The sequence below is a fragment of the Rattus norvegicus genome, chromosome 7, assembly GCF_021556685.1.
Source record: "Rattus norvegicus strain SHRSP/BbbUtx chromosome 7, alternate assembly SHRSP_T2T, whole genome shotgun sequence".
In the NCBI taxonomy this organism is placed as follows: Eukaryota; Metazoa; Chordata; class Mammalia; order Rodentia; family Muridae; genus Rattus; species Rattus norvegicus.
The window spans coordinates 75,036,195-75,062,657 of NC_141540.1; the positions used below are offsets into that span (position 1 = coordinate 75,036,195).

The window sequence follows — 26,463 nt, forward strand, 5'->3', positions numbered from 1 at the left end:
GTAGAGTGTTTAATGTAATGTATGATAAAGTTAATGATTTAGTAGTAGTGATGATGATGATGATGAAAGTGTATCTGCCCAGGACTGGCCCCAGTCTTCTCACTCAGTACTTCACACTGTTTTTCCTCACACTTTTCAGATAAAGAAATTGAAACAAAAAAGTTGTAACTTTCTACAGGCTAGTTAAATGGAAAAAGATGAAATTCAAACCTTGCTGGTCTTGTACCACTTGTTTTCATTAACTCCTGCTTGTTACAGTACAGTAAAAATAATAATCATGGGGCTGGAGAGATGGCTCAGCCAGTTGTCAAGGGCAGCTTACAACTGTCTGTAACTCCAGTTCTAGGGGATCTGACATCCTCATATGTAAGCAAAATGCCAGTACATGTAAAAATAAATAAATGGAAAAATAAGATAAAAGTAGGTATATTTATTTTATAATCATAGTAATTATTATATTACTAGTATAATCATGAAAGCAAGCTTGTAACACAGTAAATCAAGCAGAGTCCTTAAAGATTGAGATGGGGTTAGAAAGGCGATTAGAGAGGCCCATGTCCAAAGATGAAAAAGATGTGATCAAGACTGTCTTACTCTGTTTATATGTCAGGAGAAGGGGTGCACACCTTTAATCTCAGCACTTTGGCAGCAGAGGCAGGAAGATCTCTGAGTTCAAGGCTAGCCTGGTCTACCAAGTGAGTTCCAGGACAGCCAGGACTGACTACACAGAGAAACCCTATCTTGAAAAACAGAAAAAGGCATTTATTTTGCTGTGTTGTGTTGATGTCTCAATTTGTGGCCCAGTTGGCATCAGATTCTCAGTCCTTGAGGTCTGGGATGGATTACAGGTTTGTACCACAATTCCCAACTAAGGGTACTTGCTTGGAAAGTTTAGTTCTAGTCCTGGGTTTAGAATAGAGCATCTGTATTGAACTGTAAAGTAGAACAAATAATTTCTGTGTACTCTGAATACTTTTGAGAAAAATTAAATTATAATGTGTTGGCGTGTATGAGGATGCAAAAGCATGGGTTTTAAAATCAAAATAATCTATGCTGCTCTAGGGAAAAATAACTCTGTCTCTACACTACAGAGCTAGGGAGTGATTACAGGAGAGCCCCAATAAGAAATGGATCTGGGGGTTGGGGATTTAGCTCAGTGGTAGAGCGCTTGCCTAGGAAGCGCAAGGCCCTGGGTTCGGTCCCCAGCTCCGAAAAAAAGAACCAAAAAAAGAAATGGATCTGGGCTGCTAAGAGTTAAAGAGTTAACACTGAACTAGCAGCCACAAGTTTCCTACGGAAAATTTTTACCTTACCTGTATGAAAGACTTTTAAATATGAAAAACAATCATTGGCAGCTAAAGAAATAGTTTGAGAAAGAAAAATTACATATAAAAGTGTGTTGAACTAGAGAGATGGCTCAGTGGTTAAGAGCACTTGACTGCTCTTCCAGAGGTCCTGAGTTCAATTCCCAGTAACCACATGGTGGCTCACAACCATCTGTAATGAGATCTGATGCCCTCTTCTGGTGTGTCTGAAGACAGCTACAGTGTACTTATATATGATAAATAAATCTTTTTTTAAAAAGTGTGTTGGTAAGATTCTAGATGCTTAAAGCCAGGTGTGGTCTGGCAAGGTAGTTTAGTGGGTAAGAGCACTTGCCTTCAAGTCTTGCAACCTGAGTTGCAAACCCACATGATAGCAAAGAACCAATTCCCACAAGTTGTCCTCTCATTTCCACATACATAAACAATCTTATTGGGAGGGGTGGTCCTGGTGGGTCTAACAAGGTTGCTCAGGGTCTAAAAGCACTTTCTGCTCATAAAGGAGACTTGGGTTCAGTCCCAGCACACACATAATGGCTCATAACTCTCTGAAACTCTAGCTCCATAGGATCTCATACCCTCTTCTGGCTTCCATGGGCATGGCACACATGCGTAGCACACACCCTTAAACCCAGCACTCGGGCAGGGGTAGGTGGATCTCTAACATCCAGGCCAGCCTGATCAATAGTATGTGTTCCAGGACAGCCAGGTCTACTCAAAAAAGTCCTACTCCTGTAGGACTCAAAAAAAAAATGTATTTTTGGAAAGCTACATGTAGAGATAAATGAGTGAAATCCTAGTATTTGGGAGGTAATAGCACTTGGAAGGAAGAAGCAGAAGGATCAGGCATTCAAAATCTTTTCTTGATTATAATCAGTATTAAATTCAAGGGCAACCTGAACAAGATACTATTGTAAGAAAATTTTTATACTGAATACATATCAAGAATAACATCTTTTAAGTTTTCTGTGCCATATTGGCAGTCTTCTACATCCATAATTTCTTTTTAGCTTATTTCCTCTGAATTTTATTTTGGTGTATGTATATCATCTTTAACGTCTTTTTTTTTTTAACTCAATGAATAATTGTACTCATTAATTATTATTCTTAAATTTATAGAATGAATTATAAAGTATATTATGGTTGGTTTTAGTATCATCTTGCCACAAGTTAGAATCAATAGTCCCATTACTGCGACCTCTAATTGTAGGGCAACACTTAGTCCATAGGATAGGATGCTTCAATAGTCCCAAATCTGGTGCCGGAAGCTTGGAATGTTCCTAGGGAGCCACTGGTCTCTAGTCTGTGATGAAAGCTTTGAAACATGGGGTCTGCTGTGAGCAAATGCAACAGCAGCCGCTGGACAAATTAACTTGGTAACAAGAGGGAAGGTCAAGTGAGCAAAAGGCTATTCAATGGAGTATTGATACTGTTTTTAAACACTGAAGAATATCTTTCAAACATAGCTGTGTTTTACTAAATTATAAAACTTACTGCTTACAGGAGTTCTGCTAAAAATAGTTGTCCCCCAGATTGAGGTCAGCAATGCTGTACTTGAACCTAAAACATTCCACAAGATTAAATGAAGAGATGAATTTCTTACCCATATATATATAGTGTGTATATATATATATATATATATATATGTTATATATATGTATATACATATATATATTTATATATATAGTAGCTCTTTTAAAAGGCATTGGCAGACTTGTAAAAATACTGCGGTAGGGAAATTACCCCATTTAATAAATGGATAAAAGTACACCATGAAGCCAGGCAGTTGTGGAGCATGTCTTTCATTTCAGAGGCAGTGGTAGTTTGAGTTAAAGCTAGCCTGGTCTACAGAGAAAGTTCCAGGACAGCCAGGGCTGTTAGGCACTTGAGGATGGGGAGTGCGATAGGCTATACAGTATGACTTGTTTTCAAGAAAACTATTCAAGAAGTTTATTAGTAATGGGGATATAGCTCATGGAGTTCCTGCCTGGCATGCACAATGCCCTATGTTCAATTACTGTCACTACCAAAACAGGCAAAAACTACATCGTTTATTAGCACAGTAAAACCTATGAATCTTGAGCATTATTCATTGGAAAATCTCTGGGTAATATTTGGATTTGGGTTATTAAACTGTTAAGTAGCTTTTGTTTGATCCCAGTTATTTGAAAAATTAATCTCTACTCAGTAAACAAAAAAAGGCATAGGATTTTATATAGTCACCACAGATTTATGCTTCTGTTAATGTTTTTACAGACAGTGAACCAGAGTGCAGTTGTTTTCCAGACTTGAAAGCCATCTATACCTTTTGAAAAGTAATTCACTAAGTATTAAACTAGATTTTTATTTCTTCCCACACACACTATAGTATTCATTGAGGAATGGGTCATATGTTAGTAGTATGCTGCATATTTAATTGTCTAAACTCTACTTGATAGTTTCTTTTCTGGCAATCAGTCTTAGAGACAAGACTAATGGATAAAGTTTTCAAACTTTTTCATCAGTGAGATTTAAATCTCACAGTGAAGCTCAGACAGTTGAAGTCCCCTAACAATATTGGTAACAAATGTTTGGTATAACGTAAACAGCTCGAAAACATCTACTGGATCCATTTGTGCTTATAAAAATAACTCATACATTTCTATATTTAAGATATATCAAAAATATCTGGTGGGATGTAGCTGTAATGGGCAAGGCCCTAGATTGAATCCCTATCATTTAAAACGAAGAACAAATGTATCTCGCCAAGATTTTTCAAAAATCCATCAGTTTTAATTATAAATGCCTAGCCAATGTACTGAGCATTGATTAACAATAGATCAAATTGCTCTGTGTTCTGACATAACCCAAGAATGTGCAGTCATTTTTCCAGTAAGCAAGGCAGGAGTGGAAACACCATTGATAGTAAAAACAACAGCCACAATTTGTTGAACGCTGACTCTATTACTATGAGCTGCTGCTTTAAGTGTATCTTCTATGATCTTGTTAGCATGCCGTGAAGTTGATCTAGAGCCCCTTAAGATTAAGAAACTTAGTCAGAGGGCTGTAGAGGTGGCTCAGCAGTTAAGAGCACAGGCTGCTCTTCTAGGGGACCCCAGTTCAAGTCCCAGCACTTACATGGCAGCTTACATCTATCTGTAACTCCAGTTCTAGCAGATCTAGCATCTTCACATAGACACACATGCAAGCAAAACACCAAGCACCAAAAAATAAATCAGGGTTGGGGAGTGGAAACTAAATCATGCTTGGTAGTGCACTTGGAGGCAGAGTTCTAGGACAGCTAGAGCTTCACAGAAACCCTGTCTTGAAAAGAAAAAAGGAAGAAAAATTAAGCAGTGTTGTGATAAAGGGTTATTTTGACAATGAGGCCCATGTTCTTAACCTCTATATTAATACTCCAAAGTACTGACTGAATATTCATCTGTTCATGATACTTGGTAATAAATTTTGAGATGGAAGAAAAGACTCTTTTGTTGCATACTTCACACTTGTAATCGCTTGTTGCATTTTTTTTTTACTATAAACTCTGCTTATTTTTGGACTTCCCATCCTTCTGTTTTCACAGTCCCCTGTGGTAAAACGTGTGATTCTTTTATTATGCTTACATATCTCCACTGAGTAGACTGTTAGCTGCATATAAGAGTGGCTCCTGCACACATAACTCTTGCCGACTTAACTCTGGTTCTACTACATAGTTAGAGCTTACTGAGGAACTTATTCATGAGGAGATGAATTTTCAATCCTGAGAGGATATACTTACTATTTATGTATTTCTCACATAAGTTTGGGAAAATACTGTGTAGAAGATTTTGTCTATTTTGTGTTTGTTTGTTTTCCTATGAGCATTCTCTCAGATCATTCTTTGGTTTTCTCAAATGTATATTAAAGCTTTTGTGAAGATCTATGAGTATCTCTCCTATAAACAAAAAGTTTACCTGGGAAAATTAAAATAGCAAAAAGTAGTAGTAAGATAGGCATCCTTGTTAATAAAATGTCTGTCTGAATCATGTGTAGCATTACCCTAGGAATAGATCAGTGGAACAGCTTAGAAATTCCAGAAGCAATAGAGTGCATATGAAAATAAAAACTTAGTTTTGGTATTAGTAGCATTAGGGAATGATGGGAAATTGTTGGACTTCTTTCAGTTAAACAATGCTAGGAAGACTTATTGACCACTTGTAAGTAAAGTATAACGTCTGTCATCTTAAACAAAACTTGACTGTAAGAATGTGTGTGGGAACGAATGGTTTGCAGCGGGAGAGGGAAGAGTTACCTCTGAAACTACTTAGCCAAAGAGAAGCAGAGGTTTGTGCTCCCCTCTAACATTGACTAATGACAATTTTCTAAGTAAAATGGCAGTGCCTCAAGACTAAAAGACAGGAATTCAGAATGCTAGGATAAACATAGGTTTGAGACTAGGCTGATGAAGCCCTGCAGGTGATTTGGGTGCTTTTAAAGTCACTGGATAAGAGGCACTTGAATCATCTGAAAACGTTAGGCTGCAGGTATTAGAAGAGGAAAGAAAGAGCTTGTGATTTGGTAAAACTAAAGAGCCTCATCTTGAAAAGCTTACAAGGATAGGATAAGTGTATTATGAGGGTATATAATTTTGGTACTGTTATTAAATAAAGTTTAATTCTGTACCCTAAAAAATAAATTGGTTATAAAAATATGGCTAGGTTAAAAATAGATAAGTAAAATGAAGATTTAGAAAACTGACAAAGGAGAATGACATTAATAACTAATAAATATGTCTTGTGTGTGTCTAAAAATTCCGCTAAATCTTGTGCTTAGCAACATGTGGACAAAAGCTACTATGTTTCCACTTTATCCTAAGTCTTAAAATATGCTCAGGGGAAAGAGTAATTTAAAATACAGCTTAATTCCTTATAAAGAATTTTTAGTGTTTGGATTTTGGCTTCTGGCAGAATGACAGATCACTAATTCAAATCGTTATCCCTTAGATGGTTTGTCTTCTGCTGATCCTAGCTCAGACTGGAATGCACCAGCAGAAGAGTGGGGGAACTGGGTAGATGAAGATAGAGCTTCACTTCTGAAGTCCCAGGAGCCGATTTCTAATGATCAAAAGGTATGTGCAAGGAATTAAAAGGTAATTACTTGTTTAAAACACTAAGGACAATTCTAGGGCACAGAGGCAGGGACAATTGAGTCTCAGGAGGAGGTGGTGTGGAACAGCATAAGAAACAGAGTGCTTAGGCCTAAAGATCGGCACTGTAATTTAGAGCATTTTCATTACAGATTTTGGAATCAGGGTTGAGGGTGTAGCTCTATGGAAGAGCATGTGCTTCATAGTTAAGAGATTAGTATTAGGGTTTGGAAAGATGGCTCAAGGATTAAGAATACTGGCTGCTCTTAGGACTGGATTTGATTCCCAACACCCACATGGTGGCCTACAGCCATCTGTAACTCCAGTCCCAAAGTATCCAACACCTCAGACACAGCAACTGCTGCACAAACAGGCAAAATACCCATCCATACACATAAAATACATAATTTTCTTTTCAAAGGAGTATTAGCAAACAAGGTTCTGGAGAAAAAGTAGATAGAACTGGAGCGAGGCAGGAGATGGCAGTGATGCACAGTATGAGGAAGGATGGGAGGTGTTGGTGGAGATTTTAGTGCAGATGTGGCCGACTAGCTACCAAAGAGCCATATGGGCTAATGCAGCCCTGTGTTCTTCGAGTAAGGCTAGACAATATAAAAATGAAATTTGCTTGTACAAACAGATGTGGGGAGGGCTGAAGAGATGGCCCTACAAGCATGAGGACCTGAGTTGAGTGCCCAGAACTTACATGAAGCCACACCTGGTAGCACACACCTTTCATCCCCGTGGTCCTTCACCAAGCTGGGAGGGAGGTGGAGACAAGCGAATCCCAGGAAGCACTGACCAACTGGGCTAGTGTACATAGCAGTAAACAATACAGAGAGTCTCTCTTAAGATGGAAGTCAAGGTCTCTTTGACCCTCATGCCATCGTCCAACTGGGCCTCAGTTACACAAACACAGATGTGGGGACATGGGCATGCACATACCAGGAAGGAGAAACTGTTGGCCTTGAGAGGTACTATAATTTGCCATCCACTGCTTTGTTATATATGTGCAAATAAGAAAGGTCAAGAATAAAGTTTGAGATGTAGAGAGTGGTGTGAATGTGTGTGCAGCTCAGCTGTTCAGTGGTAGATCCCTTGTTTAAAACCCTGGGTTCAGTCCTCAACACTGCAAAAAGAAAAAAGGAATGAATTAAAGCTCTATTCAATCAATTATGAATAGATACTCAGCAGAGCTGAGTGATATTGTCTATTTCTACAAAATTTTATATCCATATAAATCTCTAGAAAACTTTGTATATACACAAAATTTCAAGGTCGTGGTGCCTTTTGGGAACGAGAGCTTGAGAGTTGTTGGTAATGTTGATTTGGGGCAATTTTGAGAGAGCCTCGTCTAGCCCAAGCTGGCCTTAAAGTCCTGATCCTCCTGTTTCCATCCACTGAGGTTTTTCCCAAGTTTTTATTGATTGCTTGAGTTTCACATCATGCACCCAAATCCCACTCATCTCTGTGTTCCCTCATATCTGCCCTCTGCCTTTACAACCTTCCCCCAAAAAGTAAATTAGACAAAACAAACAAACAAAAAAACCCCAGAGCATTAGAAAACATCTTGAGATGGATGCATATAATGTGTCTGTGTACAGTATACCCCTCTGCCCACACATCTCCACTTGCAAATGTTCATTGCTGCAGTGAGTCACTGGTCTCTGTTCTAGATCTCTGGCTTCTGTTACATCATCAATATTGGATCCTCACCGGGACTCCTCCTAGATAACCTGTGGTTTCCCTGTGTTGTGGAGATCCTGTAGCTTTGATCAGCAGAACTGCCCCTTTCACAAGCTCCAACAGTTCACAGATGATCTAGATCTTAAGTTGGGCCAACTCAAAGCCCTTGATCTGAGCCTGGTTGGTAGCTGAGGTAGTCAGCCTACTGGCTCTCCCAGTTTGCCCAGTATCCATTGCAGGAGGCGGGGTCAGCTCTCCAACTCTCATCCTTCACCCATACCTCTAGAGCCAGGTCCACTGTGTTGCCCACGTGAGGTGCAGGGCCAGCTCTCCTGTACAGGGGACAAGGAACAGGAAGGCATCACCCTAGTTCCCAGAGCCACTCTACGTCATGGTTGGGGGCTATTCTCTCTGAGCCTGGCAGCAGCCGCCTTATTGTAACTCTATCATCTAGTTCCCAAGGCAAGTGGAACTCATACAGGAGGGTATTGCCCAGGCGAGGCGCAGAGCCCACTCTCCTGAGTGCTTAAGCTGGCGAGAGCTGGAGCCAGTGAGGTTTTTGTAGGTTGTTGTCTTTATGCAGGTGAAGACAGGCACATGGTAAGGCAAGACCTGTGATTGGGCAGTGAGAAAGTGAGGCCCAGGGACAGTTTTTAAGGCCCGAGAGCAGAAAAGAAAGGGAAGAACCAAGATGAAGGCAGAGAAGGATGACCCAGATCCATGTCTTATCTACATGAGCAGTTTATATCATTATCAATTGGTTGTGAGTTTATTATGCAGACATTCTGTGGAATTTGAATTTACTGATATAAATCTGATTGATACATTATAAGCTTATTGAGTTTTGATTTTAACGGGTTGCTGCAAGTCGTGACTATAACCACAGTGGTCAGACACTGGAAATGTGAGCAGAGTCCGCAGCTAGAGAGCCACGAGATAGGTGGACTCTATGGAACTGCCGTGGCGACCACTCCCCTTGGGAACTAGGTGATAGAGTTACAATAAGGCGGCTGCTGCCAGGCTCAGAGAGAATAGCCAGTGCAGCCTGGAATGGAGATAGGAGCTTAGCAGGTAAGAGGCTTTGCTGACTGAGATGAAAATACCTCACAGATGCCATGTGGCCCACCAGAGCCAGATAGCCCAGGATGGTAGTGAATCTTTATTAATATTTACCACAATAAGTTTTTAAAGTTTCATTAAGTTTTTGTTAATTAGCTTATTCTTATTTATATTTTTTAAACCAGTGTCCCATTTTTTTAAAGAAGCATTTATTTTATGTATATGAGTACACTGTAACTATTTTCAGACACACCAGAAGAAGACATTGGATCTTATTACAGATGGTTGTGAGCCACCATGTGGTTGCTAGGAATTGAACTCAGGACTTCTAGAAGAGCAGTCAGTGCTCTTAACCACTGAGCCATTTCTCCAACTCCCTTTCATTTATATTTTTGAAGATAAAGAATGTACATAGTGACTGAAATTATTTCACAATTGTTCTGAGTAATATAAGCTTAACCAGTTCGTTTTACTTCGGTATTATATTTTTAACCTCAGGATTCAGATGATGATAAGGAAAAAGGAGAAGGAGCTCTTCCAACTGGAAAATCTAAAAAGAAAAAAAAGAAAAAGAAGAAGCAAGGTGAAGATAACTCTATCACCCAGGTAAAGTCCCCGAACAATGAACATGCATCATGGTGCACCCACTGTGGGCGGTTATGGGAAGATGATGTGTAAGCACTAAGAGAGTGTATAGAGATAAAGGACAGCATGTGAACAATTATAAAAATGTGAGCGCTTGGCTGCATATAGTATGTATGTATACCCACAGAGGTCAGGAGAACCCATCAGATCCCCCAGAACTAAAGTTATGGATAGTTGTGAACTACAGCATGCACGATGGTGATCAGACCCAATTCTAGTACAAAAGCAGCAAATGATCCTGGCTACTGCCCTCTCCAAAGAGTTCTTAACATGTGATAGTTGGACATTAGAGAATTGCTATATTATATTATTATAGTAAAAGTTGTATTACCCTAAAAAATACCAAGGATTTATTTATATTTTTAAAGCTAAGTCAAATTGGATGTATTTTTATTATGAAATGGTGAGGTGGGAAAGACAGCACAAGGTCATCCATAACAAAACAAATTCCAGAGGTTCTTTTAGCTTCACCAGCCTGTGATGGGACAGACCTAGGTCTGCTTCCATTTTCCTTTCCACCTGTCTTCTAATCCTCCTCTCTAGTGTTAACATTCCTCAGGGAACATCCTACCTATTTCCTGCCTCCAAACCTGCCAACACCATTTTTTGGCTTTCTCCATACTGTTAACTCACCATGGGCTGGAGAGATGGCTCAGTGGTTAAGAGCACCGACTGCTCTTCCAGAGGTCCTGAGTTCAATTCCCAGCAACCACATGGTGGCTCACAACCATCTGTAAAGAGATCCAATGCCCTCTTCTGGTGTGTCTGAAGACAACTACAGTGTTCTTATATATAATAAATGAATAAATCTTTAAAAAAAAACCTCACCATGACCTTCCGTATACTTCAGAAGTAGTCCGCCAAGATGGAGCTTACATCACTTTGCATCAGTGAGACTCTCTGAAGTACTGTGGGGTCAAGGATAATACATCATTTTCCACAAACCACTTGGTTGTGAAGTGTAAGTGTTCCAGGGTTTCCTAAACTTATTTAACCATCTAATCTTCAAAAACAGTAGAAAACAAAAGCCTTGGGAGATGAAAGATAAAATGTTGGACTCCGTGGTCCTGAAAAAACATGATCCATGTACTCCTCATGCCGTGAGTCCAGCCTGGACCTCTAATCTGTCCCTAATCTCTGACTTCCTAGAGGACCATTTCTTTATAAACGAAATGGAGGTTGGGAAATGGTTCATTTGCTGAAGGACCTGCTACACAAACACCTGAGTTTGAATCCTTAGAACCCACAGGAAGAAACTAGGCATGGTGACGTGTGCCTATAATGGTCTCAGCAGGGAAGGGCAGACAGGGTTAGAGACATGTGAATCCCTGGAACTGTCCAGCCAAGCTCACCAGCGAGCAACCCTGTCTCAGAAAAAGTAAAATGTGGCTGGCTGGATTTGGTATTCCATACCTTTTAATCCTAGTTCTTAGGAGTTCAACACTATGAGACCCTGTCTGGAGAAGTGGGGAAAAACCTACACGCTGAACTTAAATTCACATCAGAATTTTTAGTTGCTATTCAAACTCACTACTGTCATGTCACATTTTATAGAATAGCAATATTGGAAGGAGGCTTTTTTTTTTTTTAAGATTTATTTATTCATTTATTATATATAAGTACACTGTAGCTGTCTTCAGATACACCAGAAGAGGGCATCGGATCCCATTACAGATGGTTGTGAGCCACCATGTGGTTGCTGGGAATTGAACTCAGGGCCTCTGGGAGAAAAGTCAGTGCTCTTAACCGCTGAGCCATCTCTCCAGCCCAAGGCTTTTTTTTTAATGGCATTTATTTATGTGTGTGTGTCGCAGCATGTATGTAGAGAGAGGTCAGAGACCAACTTCTGGGAAGTCAGTTCTCTCCACTGTGTGAGTACTAGGGATCAGATCCAAGCTGGCCTGGTAGCAAGTGAGTATTCTCAGTGTCTGGGATGGAAAGTTTTGTAGTCATCTTGGGCAGTTGTTAGAACAGTCACTAGAAATGGCATTCCCATGCATTGACGTGCAGTACATTCTGTGTGTTCTTTATGTATGTAAGCATGTAATGTGACTTAGGATTATTTTGTTAAAACTTTAAAAATGCAGACAATGAAAATGGAATACATTAAAACTTAGATAGGACCTTGGAAATTTCCTGTTCAAACTTTTACAGTTAAGGGACTAAAGAAACAAACCAAGACATTAGTCCCTGACATTACATTTCTTAAGTCATGTCATGACATATTGGCGTCCTCTATACCCCCTTTATATTTGTACATATAAACACATTACTCCTTGAAGTCACTGAATGAAGTGCTGTTTTTAGAGTCTCGTTTCCTCTCGTAAATTAAATGCTAAGTTTATTTTCTTCCAGTTCTCTTTGACCACAAAGGCTCCCATTCTGGGATGTGTGTTAGGATATATAATTTAAGGGAACAGGATTTCACTCTGCAACTCAAGCTGGCCTTGAACTTATAGCAATCTTCCTGCCTTGACCTTCCTAGTATTGAGATTACAGCCATAAGCTTGGACACCTTAGGGTGTCTTCAGGACAGTAACAAAGTCAATTCTAATCAGTAAAGAGTGATTGCTATAATCAATTATTATAGTCATCAAGAAGTTTAATATAATAAACAGCTTTCTTCTGCAGGACACAGAAGACCTAGAAAAGGACACTAGAGAAGAGCTTCCAGTGAATACCTCGAAAGCCCGTCCAAAACAGGAGAAAGCTTGTTCCCTGAAGACCATGAGCACTAGTGATCCAGTTGAAGTACTCATCAAAAATAGCCAGGTAACTTTTAATGAATAATAAAGTTTTGTTACCTTAGTAATTATACAGTAATCAATATTTTACTGAAGTACTATGATAAACATATGAAATGAGGCAAGCACAAAGAGAACCTGAAACGAAATCTAGAACAAGCCACGGATGGCAGTTCACACCTTTAATCCCAGCACTCCGAAGGCAGACGCAGGTGGATCGATATGAGTTCAAGGGCAACCTGGTCTACAAAGCAAGTTCCAGGTACTACCTGTAGTTTCAAGCACCCACTATCAATCATAAAACCGATCCCCCCCAGTGCTAAAGGGGATCACCATATGATGCTTCCTCCTAAAGAATAGAGGACCAAAGAGAAAGTGCTTTTACCAGCCACAGTGACCCAAAGTATATACCTTATTGTGATCAGTTCAGTTTCCCAAAATGTAACATTTGTTTACATTTTTGATAGTAATTTTTAGAGTTTTTTATTATTATTTTGCTTCAGTTTGTTTTGGTTTTGCTTTGTTATTATTGTTTGAGACAAGGTTTCATATATTACTGGCTGATTTTTTACTGTCTAGCCAAAGCTGGCATAAATTCCTGAACCTCCTGTCTCCGTATCCCAATTACTTGGATTTTAGCCATGTACCTTCCTTTGTACCTGACAGTGACAAAAAAATTTTTTAAAGATTTATTTATTTGTTTTATGTATGTGAGTACACTGTAGCTCACACCAGAAGGTTCAGACACACCAGGAAAGGGCATCAGATCCCATTACAGGTGGTCATGAGCTTATCCGCTAAGCCATCTCTAGCCCCCAACAATTTTTTTTTAATTTCTTTATTTTGTGTATGAGTACACTGTCGCTGTCTTCAGATACATCTCTCCAGTCCCCAACAAATTTTTTTCGTCACTAGAAGTCCAATGCGCTATCCATTGCGCCACAGAGCCACCTCCAACAAATTTTTTTAATCACATGCCTTCTATGGAAAAATTGATGGGTCAAAAAAGACTAATTATGAAAGGTGACATGAAATAAAAACATAGTTTCTAATTGGGTAACCTGCAGTGGTATGGGGGGGGTGGCTCATAAATTTGAATGTTTTAGTCATGAGAGAGTAAAACTCTTTGATAGGGGGCTGGAGAGGTGTCTCAGTGTTAAGAGCACTAACTGCTCTTCCAGAGGTCCTGAGTTCAAATCCCAGCAACCACATGGTGGCTCACAACCATCTGTAATGGGATCCGATGCCCTCTTCTGGTGTGTCTGAAGACAGCCACAGTGTACTTGTATATAATAAATAAATCTTAAAAAAAAAAAAAAAACTTTGATAGGATTAGAAGGCGTGGCCTTATTGGTGTGTCATTAGCAGAGGGCTAGAGGGCTTTGAAGCTTCATATGCCATGCTAGATCTAGTTTCTGTGTGTAGATCAGAGTGTAGGGCTCAGCTACTGCTTTGCTGCCATCTGCGCCCCACGCTCCCTACCACAATACCTAACTCTGAAACTGGAAGCAAGCACCCAGTCAAATGCTTTATTTTATTAAGAGTTGCCTTAGCCATGGTGGCTCTAAACAAAAATATAATGTTGTTATACACTGAGCCTTATTAAAATAAGGGGCTAGAAAGTTGGCTCTGGTTGGGAAGACCTTTTGCTCTTGCAGACCAGGGTTTGGGTCCCAGCACCCACATGGTGGCTCACAACTGTGCGTAACTCCAGTTGAGCACCAAGCACATGAAACACATATTTGTAGGCAAAACACAAATAAAATAAATCTTAAAGGTGTAAATAAAATAACATTTTACTGAATTGCCTGACTCACACATTCAGAAATTCTTTTTGAGGTCTATGAACAGTGGACAAGCCATAGCACCTTATCTGATGAAATCTTTACAGTAGTAGACTGGCTTTGACAAACAGTGCTGCTAAAAGAAGGGACAGTGGCAGCACTGTTCTAAAACAGTGATAGTCATAGTCACAGGTAGATTCGATACATTTAAATCCCTAAAAGTATTCTGAGGTAAAAGGATTTAATCTCAGTATACATAAAGGTGCTTACTATTATTGCAAAGAATAGTTTGACACTCTGGTGTTTTATTTAAATTATGCTTGAGGTCATCTTATAAAAATGAGCCTTTGTATGAGTAGATGTAAGTAAAGTGAGAAAATAAAATGGAAAGGTGAGAAGTATGTAGTAGAGCTGCAGACATGAGGTAGTGTACGGAGCTACATGCACATAGCCAGTCAGTGCCTCTACAGAAGGACAGAGTGCTGAGCACACATCACTTCTCTTGTGTCTGTAGAGCCAGGAAGAGTAGGAGCAAGAGAAACACAGCTTCTCCTTTGTTCTGAGTGACAGTGGAGGTGAAGCTGGCCAGTGAAAAGGTCCACTCATCTCTCATAGCCCCAAAGCACTCCGGATAAGTGTTCTCACTATTGCCCTGACTGGTCACTACCCTACACTTGTTACTTTCATTGCTAGACTCCATATCTGAAGATGTAGACAGGTCAGTGCAATCAGCAGCACCATTCCCACAGTCTGCTTGTGGGATGCACAAGCTGCTGCCGCTGTTTGCGATATCCTTAGTTGTTAAGGAGGTTAGGGTGTGTCAGCAAGGATGCCCTGAGTTCAGAGCCAACCTAGGCCAGCCTGGGTTATGAGACTTGAAGTCCCAAAAGGAGAGAAAAAAAATGAATAAATATTTTTGTCTTTTAACAGTTTTGATGAATTCAAAGCTGGCAGACATTGATTAAATTTTTCTGATGAGTCAGGAAAATGAAAAAGTGGAATTATTCCCTCTAACTTGAGATTCAATAGCTATTCTAATTTTTTTTTCAATGTAGGCAACATAATAATCAAACTAATTGGATAGCCCACTATGGAATATTCATTCTGCCAGGTAGCCCAGGTTAGTAGAGATGATTTTTTGAAAAAAGCTTTTCCCCTCAAAATTAGATTTTTCTAATTTTGACCTGTATATGTTTAAGTGTTGACTGTCCTGGAACTCCATCTGTAGACCAGGCTGGCCTAGGACTCACAGATGTCTCCTCCCTCTGCCTCTGGAGTATTGGGGTTAAGGGCAGCTGCCACCGCCACCAGGCAGAGCTTATAGTTTTTCTCTCCAACTGTATGTATGCATAGATGGTATCGATGATAGCGTGTTTAGTGGTGACTCTAGAGGGCAGAAATGAATTCCGTTGCTACATGTAAACTAATTAGAAGCCATTTTAATTTTGCTTGCTGTTAGTCTCTGGATACTGCTTCATTTATTATATGAAATTAATGTAAAATTCTGAGCCAGTTTTATTCCAAAATAGCCTATCAAGACTCTTCCACCTGCTATCTCTGCCGAGCCATCTGTTACTTTATCAAAGGGTGACTCTGACAAGAGCTCTTCCCAAGTGCCACCGATGTTACAAGACACAGACAAACCCAAGTCAAATGCTAAGCAAAACAGTGTGCCTCCCTCACAGAGTAAGTGCTTTGTTTGTCTTGCTTTTTTTTCTTACATCGTATAAGATCTTAGCCATCTGGTGGGATAGAAGAGCAGCCCTGCCTTCTAAAAGTGTGTGCTTCCTTGTAACTTCACAGGCTTGGGTTGTGAGGGCCAGGCTGCTACATGAATGTAAGCAACAAGGGTGATGAGAAGCCCACTTGGGCTTGCCTGCTCACTTGGCCCCTTGCCCTTTGATCTGCACATGTCCCCAGGGCTCCATGTTGCTCCTTTCCCTCCTTCAGCGGGATGGAGAAGAAAAAACAGATTCTGTAGGTTGCCACCAGTTGAGTATCAGCAGTTACATAGAGTTAATACCCTGGGTTGGAAAGGAAGGGAGGTAGAGAATAGCTAACTTAAAAATACCCAAGACTAGAAACCTTAAACAGTAAAATTTGAACATTAATAGTTTTTCATTGTTGTCACTTTTTGTTTTGAGGGCATGTTTTGGGTTATGTTTCATTTTTTTGTTCTGTTGTTGTTTTGAGACATGCCTTGCCTGTCCTGGAACTCAGTTATCTACCTGCCTCCCTAGTGCAGGGATTAAAGGCATGCACCACCACTACCTTGCACATAGTTGTTACTTTTACATTGTTGATAAATACTGATTATCGTCCTTGTGATTTTTTTCTCTTCCCCTTTTTTCTCTTTTAGCCAAGTCTGAAACTAATTGGGAATCTCCAAAACAAATAAAAAAGAAGAAAAAGGCCAGACGGGAAACGTGAATTTTTTTCCTAAATTGGACATGTGTTTACAAACACTGTCTTGAAGATTATGCTGTTTATGCAATAATTTGTGAACATGTACAGAGTTTTATATAAATTTAAACCAATTTTTAAAACAAAACTGAACACAACCACCATAAAATGGAATCAAAGGAAAGTTAATTTATGAAATTAAGAGGTCAACAATACATACTACAGTGCTGGAAGACACTCGGGAGAGACTTTGCAATTGAACGAGAATGATCATAATTTAAGAATATTATCCTGGTTTTACAACAGTTCCCTGTTTACAACAGATTGTGCCCTGTTTCATCTGCAGCTGAGGAATAATGGATTCTGATTAGAGAGAAGGCTGCCTAGAAGCCAGTAGGCAAGTCCTTGGATCTTATGCACGACCTTAGACCATTTGAATCTGTTTTATGCTTAAATCAAAGTGCTTTGATTAAATGCATACCTGCCATATCTTTACCTATTTGTTGTAGCAATTTGTATTAAAAGAATCACAAGTGCAAATAAAAGGTCATTTATCATTTATTTAACTAAACTGTCTTGGTTTAGTTTACAGTTCTTTAAAAGTTCTAAATTAAAACATTGAAAAATGCAATTGACAGACACCTGTATGGCTTACAAAGTTATTTTTGATAGTCTTGCATTACTTGAATTATTCAAAGTAACAGTATATTTTAAATTAAGAAAGGTAAATATATTATTTGTTTGATACATTAAGACTGAGACTAACAGTGCTCTTGTTTATGATTTGAAAACTTTTCAGGCAAAATCCAACTTAATATTTTTCCTTTCCCTAGCAATTTTCCAGTGTCAACTCTTAGTTGCTAGTAATTTTTTACCTTAAAAATAAAGTAATTCGCAACTTTTGAGCATACGACGGAGAATGGAAAAGTAGTCAGACAGCTTTAATTGACATTGTGGAGACCTCCGGTTATCAGGAATACATTTTTTTACTGCCTTAACCTCCTGTAGTGCGTAGAATATGCATCAATTTCTTGAAGGGGATTCATGTTTTTATAAGAATTTTCATGTAACTATTGCAATTGTGGTCAAAAAAAGGAACATTTTCTGCTTGAAACTGTGTTGATTTAAATGACGTATGATCTGTCACCATTTTCAGGCACTGTGTGATTCCTAGGAAAGTGGCAGGCCTCTCTGTAACTGTTAATAGTGCATGCTCGGCCATGTACACTGTAAATAGCCTTTACCAAACGTGTTTGACAAGGACCATAATTAACATCACTTTAGTGAATTGTAATTTTAAAAAAGCCATGATTTATTGATGTGAGCGGCTTGTTTTCGTGTGGCGCCAGGAATGAACCTGTTTAAAAGCTATAACCAATGGTACTGATCTATCCATTAAATACTGTCCTTATATTTGACTGTAGTTTAATAGTATTGTCAACTAGGAAAGCTACAAGATGTAAAATGGTTTTCGTTCTGTTGAAGACTGGCCTTATTAATGGACAGCTTTCCTCAGAAGTGATTAACAACTTTTTTTATTGGGTGTTAACATCTGTTTCAGGAACATGGCAGTATGTTTACATGTTGTCAGAAGTTTTGTTTGATTGAATGGGATTTCTAAATTAACTTACTTGTTTAAATAAATTCAGAAATGGATAGCATTGTTTTTATTTGCTTCACTATTGGGGTAAATAATAGCTGATGTGCCAGGAATGGAGCCTTCAGATGGCTGCTGTGAGCTTCATGTTCCCTCAGGGGATGCCACGCTATGTCTCAAGGAGAAGTTGATAGGGAGTCTGTAATTACAGAGTGTGCCAAAAGGTCAGTGCTCACAAGTTTAATTGAACTCTCTCAACTCTACCTCACTGTTCCTTTTCCTTATAATTCTCTGGGCTAGAACAAATAAGAAACTTTATTTTTCACTTCAATGTCTCCGGATGCAATCACTTATAGGAGGTGGCACCTACACCAGGTAGCAAGAATACCGTCTTTTTGCAGAGGAATATATAATGGGGGGAAGCAGAGTGACACTGGGTGGGTCAGTGTGGAGGTGGCCTCTATGCCTGCCTTCTCTCTGGCTTGCGAGCCAGGCAGTGTGTGTGTGTGTGTGTGTGTGTGTGTGTGTGTGTGTGTGTGTGTGTGTGTGTGTGTGTGTGTGTGAAGGAGGCAGGTATATGAGTGAAAATTAATCATTCACTGCTCTTTGCCTCTGTATAGATCTTTGTGTGGCAGGGCAGGGATTTCTTGTCACTGATCAGAGGAACTGGTTTCTGCCATCAACTCAGAAAACTCTGAGATTTAGGTAATGGTGATTAGAGAGTGGCAACAGAAGACTGGGTATTCTCTGCTGGCCGGAATGAGGGCCCCTGATGCCACCTGTTTCCCCAAAAGGCTCTCTGAAAAGCCTTTCTGTTGTGGGGCGGGGCATGGGCATGTCAGAGTTCTCCAACTGCATTGTCCCTATCTTATACCCTAAATTGAGAAACAGTTGAGAGAGTCCAAAAAGAAAGTTGAAATAAAATATCATTAATGTAATTTACCTTGTTTAATTTGTGCATGCATTTTATTGGGGAGGGGAGGTTGGAATAATTTATCTAAAACTAATGGTATTATTTCATAGGCTAATCCAGTTTGTATTTGAGTTAAAGATCCCAGAGGGTAGTAATTAATTACAGAGTTTAGTTTTTCTTAATTAAAAGCAGTCCTCTATTAATATAGTATGAAATGTCAAAATTTAGGATTTAAGTTTAAGGTCTAATGGCTATTTTAAAGTTTTTCTGTAAACTCATTGCACAAACTGGAATTGGAATTGCTTTCAAAAGACTTGGGAAATGAAAATGTGTCATGTAAGATGCACTGAGTGTTGTAAATAAAATACTGTTTTTGTTTTGTTTAAAATGTTTGTTACATTCTCTGTGGGAATGTGGGCACTTTGTCCTTATATGTCATGGTCTAATAAGATAACAGGCCTTTAGTTCATGGGTTTTATTTTTCCTTTTGTTAAAACCATCATTTCAGGCTTTGCAACAAATCCAATATTTGAAGTTAAACACCTCTGAAAATGCGGCGATGTGCAACTGGGCGTGGTTATACACCGCTTTAATCCCAGCACTCAGGAGGCAGAGACAGACAGATACCTGAAAGTTTGAGGCTACTACTCTACACACTGAGTTCTGGGACATAGTGAGACCCTGTCTGGGGCCTGTGGTGGTGGGTGAAGGGTTGGTCAAAAGAAAGAGAATGAGCACTTATATAGTGTCCTCCATGGGAAACAACCATAGTAGTTAGTAGGTGTGTCCTTTTAGGTTAAAGGAATTGAAGTAGAATTTGGCATGCATTCATTGGTATGTAGTTAGTCAGAAACATCCCTGGGCCTTGCTGGCAGCCTGTCTAATCAAATTGTTGAGTTCCAGGTTCAGAGAGACCCTGCCTTTATAAAGGTAGAAAGAGTTGTCTAGGGGCTGGGGATTTAGCTCAGTGGTAGAGCGCTTGCCTAGCAAGCGCAAGGCCCTGGGTTCGGTCCCCAGCTCCCAAAAAAAGAAAAAAAAAAAAAGAGTTGTCTAAGGACGCCTGTGTTAGTCTATACACACGCACAAACATAAATATATACTTACAGATGGTCTGGGATATAGCCAGTATACTGTAGAGCGGTGGGGAACCTTCTGTGTTGTTTCCTGGTTGAAGAACAGATGGTTTTCACTACACACACCTATCAGCACCTAAGCCATTTGGAAAAAGCATTTCCCAGAAAATGTTCATAGACATCACTCCCAAGACTTAATTTGCAAAAGTTGCTCGGTTCCATCATATAAAGAATTGAGTGGTAGTGGCAAGGAATAGCTCTTACTCAAGGTCCCTGTTGAGCAGATTCATATTTTATGCTTCTGTTACTGAAAGACCCCAGCTTAACAGCAGTAACGCCATTTTGCAAGGCTGTACTTAAGATGACTGGTTCAGGGAAAGGTTAGAACACTGAGTACACAGCGGCTGCCAAGCAGGATGTGTTTGGTTGAAGGCCTGGCAACAGGACGACTTCGGTTGAGCACCTGATAATAAAAAAAAAAAAGCCCCGGGAGAGGTCCCACACCCTGGTGGGGGGCCGAGTCAGTCGTTATGTTCCAAGAAGGTAGCTAAGAAACTTGCCCCCGGGCTGAACCCTTGGGGGGGCCGAGTCAGTCGTTATGTTTCAGGAAGGTAGCTAGGAAACTTGCCCCCGGGCTAAACCCTTGCCATATTAGAATCCACCAATTATATCCCTGTAACCATGCATCTGCTTCTGTATGCTTGCTTCTGCTCCCCAAAATCCTATAAAAGCCCATCCTTGGTTCCGTGGGGCGCGCCAGTCCCCCGAGTGACTGAAGCGCCCGCAGGTGCCTGTGCCTGTGTATCCCGACAATAAACCAAATCCTCTTGCTGATTGCATCCTGTGGTGTCTCGGTCTGGTCTTTGGAGTTGGAGGATCTCCATCCCGAGGGAAAGTTCTCCCTGAGAGCTTTTCATTTGGTGCGTTGGCCGGGAAAGGAGATCCTCCACCCAGGGACCACCGACCACCCACTGGGAGGTAAGCCGGCCGGCGTCTGTCTGTCTGTCTGATTTTGTCTCGTTCTGCCTTATTCTGTCTGTTCTGTGAGCGCTCAGCCAGGTTCTGTGAGCGCTCAGCCAGGTCTGTTCTGTGAGCGCTCAGCCAGGTTCTGTGAGCGCTCAGCCAGGTCTGTTCTGTGAGCGCTCAGCCAGGTCTATTCTGTGAGTGCTCAGCCAGGTCTGTTCTGTGAGTGCTCAGCCAGGTCTGTTCTGTGAGTGCTCAGCCAGGTTCTGTGAGCGCTCAGCCAGGTTGTTTGGAATTTGGGCGGGACGAAGAAGGAGCTGACGAGCTCGGACTTCTCGCCCCGCAGCCCTGGAAGACGTCCCAAGGGTGTTAGGGGCCCGACTTTTCGGGGCCCAATCTGGGAGGAGAAAGATCCAGACTAACAGCACCTCTGTCTGTATTTTTGGCTTTCAGAGGGCCCCGGACCTTTGCCACCTCCATCTGACTTTTTGCTTTCAGTTTGGTACCAAAGCCGTGCAGCACGCCTGTCTGTTGTTTGTTTGACTGTTGGTGTTGTTTGTTTTCTCTGTGTTCTAATCTTCCTTAGAACTAACATGGGACAGTCCCTAACAATGCCCCTAAGTCTCACTCTTGATCATTAGAAAGACGTCCACGACCGGGCACACAACCAGTCCGTCGAGGTTAAAAAAGGAAAATGACAGACTCGGAGCGGGATGGCCAGTGAATGGCACATTTAATAAGATCATTATTTTACAGGTTAAAGATTGGGTCGTCCACGGACATCCTGACCAGGTTTCTTATATTATCACTTGAGAGAGTCTCGCCTTAATCCCCCCCCGGGCGGAACCCTTCGTGGACCCGAATTGGCCTCCCCTCAACCCCCAGCCTGTCCCCTCGGCCCCGCCCGGTCTGCCGGCCACGTCTTCCTCTCTCTACCTTTGTGAAATCAGAGCCTTCTAAGAAACCTGTCCTCCCGGCAGACCCAAACTCCCCTCTCATAGATCTTCTCTCTGACAGGCCCAGCTAAAACGGAGGAGGCAGAGCCGCCGGCCAGATCAGTTGCCGGGCCACAGTCTGATAAGGGTTTCTCCCCTGTCGCAGGGAGATTGCGCAATAAGCGCGAGGTGATGCCAGATTCAACCTCCCAGGCTTTCCCCCTTAGACAGGGAACCGGTGGCCAGACCCAATACTGGCCGTTTTCAGCAGCTGACATTTACAATTGGAAACAACACAACCCTTCTTTCTCCAAAGATCCGGTGGCACTCACCGACCTAATAGAATCTGTTTTACTTACCCACCAGCCTACTTGGGATGACTGCCAACAGCTCTTACAGGCTCTCTTAAACTCAGAAAAAAAAACAAAGAGTGTTCCTAGAGGCCAGAAAGCATGTTCTGGGAGATGATGGGCGTCCCACCCAGCTGCCTGAGGACCAAACTGGGATTTTAATACAGCTGAAGGTAAGGGACACCTACGCCTTTATCGCCAGACGCTTCTAGCGGGTCTCCGAGGGGCTATATGACGCCCTACTAATTTGGCTCAGGTAAAACAGGTATTACAAGAAGCAGGGGAAACTCCCTCCGCCTTTCTAGAGAGACTTAAGGAGGCCTACCGTATGTACACTCCCTATGACCCAGATGACCCAGGACAAATGACGAGTGTCTCTATGTCCTTCATCTGGCAGGCTGCTCCAGATATCAGGACTAAGTTACAGAGGTTAGAAAATTTGCAGGGCTATACATTACAGGATTTACTTAAAGAAGCTAAAAAGATTTTTAATAAGAAACTAAGAATTGAGTCGAATCTTGGCCGCCGTAGTTCAGGGCCAAAAAGGAAGGGAGATAGCGGGGGAGCTCGAAAGGGGCTGAAGCTGGATAAAGATCAATGTGCCTATTACAAAGAGAAAGGGCACTGGGCCAGAGAGTGCCCCAAGAAGCCTGGCGGACCCCGAAAGCCTCGACCACGAACCTCCCTCTTGGCTCTAGATAAAGATTAGGGAGGTCAGGGCCAGGAGCCCCCCCCCCCGAGCCCAGGGTAACGCTTAAGTTGGGGGGCAGCCGGTTACTTTCCTGGTAGACACAGGAGCCCAGCATTCAGCCCTCACCCAAGCTTCAGGACAACTCAGCGACCGGACGGCCTGGGTACAAGGAGCTACTGGTGAGAAACAATACCGATGGACTACGGACCGCCGGGTTCAGCTGGCTACGGGTAAGGTGACCCATTCCTTCTTACATGTTCCAGACTGCCTGTACCCTCTGCTGGGCCGTGACCTGCTCACCAAACTAAAAGCACAAATTCATTTTGAGGAAGGAGGGACCCAAATAACTGGCCCCCACGGAACTCCCCTTCAAGTTCTAACCCTATGAACCGGGACAGGACACTGGCTTGGACAGAGACTGGTGGGATGGGGTTGGCGCTCCAACAGCCCCCCTTAATTACAACTCCAGTCTCCATAAAACAATACCCCCTGTCACATGAAGCTTATCAAGGTATAAGGCCTCACATTATGAGGCTTCTGGATCAAGGCATCCTAGTCCCCTGCCGGTCGCCTTAGAATACGCCTCTTTTGCCTGTTAAGAAACCCGGCACTGGAGATTATAGGCCAGTACAAGACTTGAGAAAGGTCAACAAGAGGATAGAAGATATTCATCTGACTGTTCCAAACCCTTACAATTTGCTCAGTAACTGTTCATTGATGAGAAACGGGTATGCTAAAGGGGTCCTAACACAAAGGTTGGGACCCTGAAAACGCCCTGTGGCCTACCTGTCTAAGAAATTGGACCCTGTGGCCTCCGGCTGGCCACCGTGCCTAAGGATGGTGGCTGCTATTGTTGTCCTGATCAAGGATGCTGGAAAATTGACTTTGGGACAGCCACTCACCATCCTAACACCCCACGCAGTGGAGGCCTTGGTAAAACAGCCCCCAGACCGCTGGCTCTCTAATTCCCACATGACCCACTACCAAGCCTTGTTACTGGATGCAGAACGGGTTCAGTTTGGGCCCGTAGTCGCCCTCAATCCTGCCACCTTGCTTCCTCTACCAGAGGAGACAGAACAGCATGACTGACTACAAATCCTCGCAGAAGTACATAGAACCAGGCCGGACCTATCGGACCAGCCTCTTCAGAATGCTGACCACACATGGTACACAGATGGCAGCAGCTTCTTGGCAGAGGGAGAACAAAAGGCTGGAGCTGCGGTCACTACGGAGGACAAAGTGATTTGGGCGAAAGCCCTGCCTGCTGGTACCTCCGCACAACGGGCTGAACTCATCGCCTTGACTCAGGCGCTCAAGATGGCAAAAGGTAAGAGGCTAAATATATATACAGACAGCCGTTATGCCTTTGCCACGGCACACATCCACGGGGAGATCTACCGGAGGCGGGGGCTGCTCACATCTGAGGGTAAAGATATGGCTAAAATTCTGGCCCTCTTAGAAGCCCTATTCTTGCCCAAAAGACTGAGTATTATACATTGTCCAGGACACCAGAAAGGACACAACCCAGAGGCACGAGGAAACCGGCTGGCCGATGCCACGGCTCGAGAAGCGGCCATGAGCAAACAAATCTTGCCCTTAAATAGCCCAGACCAACCCACGCCCCCACCAGTGGGACAAACTAGTTGGGTTTATGCCCATGAGGACATAGAGCTCCTAAAAATGGGGGCCATCTACCACCCTCAACTAAAACAGTGGGTCTACAAAGGAAAGACAGTTATGCCAATAAAAATGACTTTTAAATTGATCTCCTTTTTACATAAATTAACCCATTTGGGGTTTAAGAAGATGACCAGACAGAAATTTCTTGAAGAGATAAATCTGTGTTTTTTTTTGAATTGGGACAAAGCGATACAAAAGGTGACTGAGAGTTACAAAGCGTGCGCTCAGGTTAACCCGGGAAGGACCAGGATTGGACAAGGAGTTCGTCCTAGGGGACACCGTCCCGACATCCATTGGGAAATTGATTTTACTGAAATTAAACCAGGTATATATGGATACAAGTATCTCCTAGTGTTTGTAGACACCTTCTCAAGATGGGTCGAAGCCTTCCCCACAAAGCACGAGACTACAAAAATGGTCACCAAGAAGCTCCTCGAGGAAATCTTTCCCAGGTATGACATGCCTCAAGCGTTGGGGTCGGACAACGGGCCCGCTTTCATCTCCCAAGTAAGTCAGTTGGTGGCCAAATTGCTGGGGATTGATTGGAAATTACATTGTGCCTATAGACCCCAGAGTTCAGGTCAGGTAGAACGCATGAATAGAACAATTAAGGAGACTTTATCCAAACTTACGCTTGCAACTGGCTCAAAGGATTGGGTGGCCCTCCTTCCCCTAGTTCTATATCGGGCCCGGAATACCCTGGGCCCCCATGGTCTAACTCCTTTTGAAATAATGTATGGAGCACCACCCCCATTTGTCCATTTCTTTGATTCAAACATTGCTGATTTTGCTGACAGCCCTTCTCTGAGGGCCCATTTACAGGCCCTACAGATTGTACAGAGAGACGTCTGGAGACCTTTGGCCGCTGCTTACCAGGACAAGCTTGAACATCCGGTGGTGCCACACCCGTTCCAGATTAGAGACACCGTGTGGGTGCACAGACACCAGACCAAGAATCTCGAGCCACGGTGAAAAGGACCCTACACCGTCCTCCTGACTACCCCGACCGCCCTAAAGGTAGACGGAGTCTCGGCTTAGATCCACACACCACACATCAAGACAGTCCGGTCTGAGGAATTGACTAATCACAACACTACACCCCAGACATAGAGAGTTCAGCACACTCCAAACCCCTTAAAGTTAAAACTCCTACGTGGCTCCTCCTAGCCCTTTTGTGGCCTAGAGTCAGTGGGGAAATAAGCCCCCACCAGACAGAAATTTCTTGACCAAGTCGAGTGAAAGATTTCACTCAAAGTTAGCAAAAAAAAAAAAAAAAAAAATGGGGGAATGAAAGACCCCAGCTTAACAGCAGTAACGCCATTTTGCAAGGCTGTACTTAAGATGACTGGTTCAGGGAAAGGTTAGAACACTGAGTACACAGCGGCTGCCAAGCAGGATGTGTTTGGTTGAAGGCCTGGCAACAGGACGACTTCGGTTGAGCACCTGATAATAAAAAAAAAAGCCCCGGGAGAGGTCCCACACCCTGGTGGGGGGCCGAGTCAGTCGTTATG

At 42.1% G+C, this 26,463-nt stretch overlaps 2 protein-coding genes across 10 annotated transcripts in view; both read left to right on the forward strand.

The window, feature by feature from the left end:
- Mtdh (metadherin) overlaps nt 1-19,648 on the forward strand; it is a 58,174-nt gene extending 38,526 nt beyond the window's left edge. For 6 of the 7 annotated variants that reach the window (XM_087555601.1, NM_133398.3, NM_001437969.1 and 3 more), the window contains 5 exon segments: nt 6,287-6,411; nt 9,673-9,780; nt 12,451-12,591; nt 15,877-16,033; nt 16,707-19,648. In XM_087555601.1, coding sequence (XP_087411727.1) covers nt 6,287-6,411; nt 9,673-9,780; nt 12,451-12,591; nt 15,877-16,033; nt 16,707-16,777 — 602 coding nt within the window. In that variant the 3' untranslated portion in view covers nt 16,778-19,648. 7 annotated transcript variants of the gene reach the window in all.
- Nucleotides 19,649-21,086: 1,438 nt separating this feature from the next.
- LOC134479890 (uncharacterized) lies at nt 21,087-26,263 on the forward strand. Of its 3 annotated transcripts, XM_087559758.1 has the most exons (4): nt 21,087-21,311; nt 22,598-22,754; nt 23,536-25,404; nt 25,750-26,263. In XM_087559758.1, exons 3-4 carry the CDS (start codon nt 24,590-24,592, stop codon nt 25,922-25,924), a joined length of 990 nt encoding a protein of 329 aa, XP_087415884.1. In that variant the 5' UTR covers nt 21,087-21,311; nt 22,598-22,754; nt 23,536-24,589; the 3' UTR covers nt 25,925-26,263. The 3 variants fall into 3 exon arrangements, with proteins under 3 accessions (XP_087415884.1, XP_087415883.1, XP_087415882.1); XM_087559757.1 differs by lacking the exon at nt 21,087-21,311 and having other exon boundaries at nt 21,894-22,754; XM_087559756.1 differs by lacking the exon at nt 21,087-21,311 and having other exon boundaries at nt 21,894-25,404.
- Nucleotides 26,264-26,463: the final 200 nt, after the last annotated feature.

Excerpts from the sequence above, each read along its gene's own strand:
- LOC134479890 (XM_087559758.1), top strand. The coding sequence starts at position 24,590 with ATGGCAAAAGGTAAGAGGCTAAATATATATACAGACAGCCGTTATGCC. Across the intron at positions 25,405-25,749 it reads CTCGAGGAAATCTTTCCCAG|CCCTTCTCTGAGGGCCCATT; the intron begins GTATGACATGCC and ends TTTTGCTGACAG.